General features: G+C 47.5%; 1 protein-coding gene across 1 annotated transcript; it reads left to right on the forward strand.

Moving 5' to 3' along the window:
- Window positions 1-367: 367 nt before the first annotated feature.
- Window positions 368-735, forward strand: LOC129482725 (non-histone chromosomal protein HMG-17). The gene has a single exon (XM_055279001.2). The coding sequence runs from the start codon at window positions 368-370 to the stop codon at window positions 638-640; it is 273 nt and encodes a 90-aa protein (XP_055134976.1). The 3' UTR covers window positions 641-735.
- Window positions 736-1,073: the final 338 nt, after the last annotated feature.

Here is a 1,073-nt window from a genome sequence, read left to right on the forward strand (position 1 = left end):
CATGAGGTCAGAAGTTCAAAACCAGCCTGGCCAACATGGTAAAATCCCATTTCTACTAAAAAAATACAAATTAGCTGAGCATGGTGGTGCATGCCTGTAGTCCCAGCTACTGGGGAGGCTGAGGCAGGAGAATTGCTCAAACCCAGGAGGTGGAGGTTGCAGTGAGCCGAGATCACACCACTGCACTCCAGCCTGGGCAACAGAGTGAGACTCCACCTCAAAAGCAAAAAGCATTAATTATAGGAGCAGTGTGAAGAAGAGGAGGTGAGAACGACCCCCTAGGCTGACCAAAGCCTGTGTGCCACCATATCCCCATGCACTGCTGCATCCCTGCAGCCAGCACCTGTGTGCAGCCACCATTGCCACCATGCCCAAGAGAAAGGCTGAAGGGGATGCTAAAGAAGATAAGGCCAAGATAAAGGACAAACTACAGGGAAGATCCACAAGATTGTCTGGTAAGCCTGCTCTGCCAAAGCCACAGCTGAAGCCTAAAAAGGCCCCTACAAAGAAGAGAGAGAAAGTATCCAAAGGGGAAAAAGGAAGAGCCAACTCTGACAAAGAGGTGAATAACCCTGCAGAAAATGGAGACGCCAGAACAGAGAAGGCACAGAAAGCTGAAGGTGCTGGAGATGCCAAGTGAAGTGTACGCATTTTTGATAAATCTGTACTTCTGGTGACTGTACAGTTTGAAATACTGTTACATCCCAATGGATTATTCTTGCCTGCTGCACAGAAAAGCCCATACGCTGAAACAGCATTGTTGCAGTAGAGGAAGAGTTCAATTATTGCAAGGCAGCCAAGTGGGCGGACAGAAGACATTTCTCAAATCCATCTCCCTGAAAGCTTGGAAGCTAGGGTTTTTAAGGATAATTTGGCAGGCAGGGGGCTAGGGAATGAGTGCTGCTGATTTGTTGAAGATGTAATCACAGGAGTGTCCAAAACAGTCTTTATTTGTTGAGTCAATCTCTGGGTGGGGAGTCACAGGACTGGTTCAGTTAGTTCCTTGGTATGAGTCATGGGTCCAGGTGGACTCAGTTAGTTGCCAGAATGCAAAAGTCTGAAAAACATCTCAA

Source organism: Symphalangus syndactylus, chromosome 5 (assembly GCF_028878055.3).
Source record: "Symphalangus syndactylus isolate Jambi chromosome 5, NHGRI_mSymSyn1-v2.1_pri, whole genome shotgun sequence".
Taxonomy (NCBI): Eukaryota; Metazoa; Chordata; class Mammalia; order Primates; family Hylobatidae; genus Symphalangus; species Symphalangus syndactylus.

Coding starts and splice junctions, on each gene's coding strand:
- LOC129482725 (XM_055279001.2), top strand. CDS start 368: ATGCCCAAGAGAAAGGCTGAAGGGGATGCTAAAGAAGATAAGGCCAAG.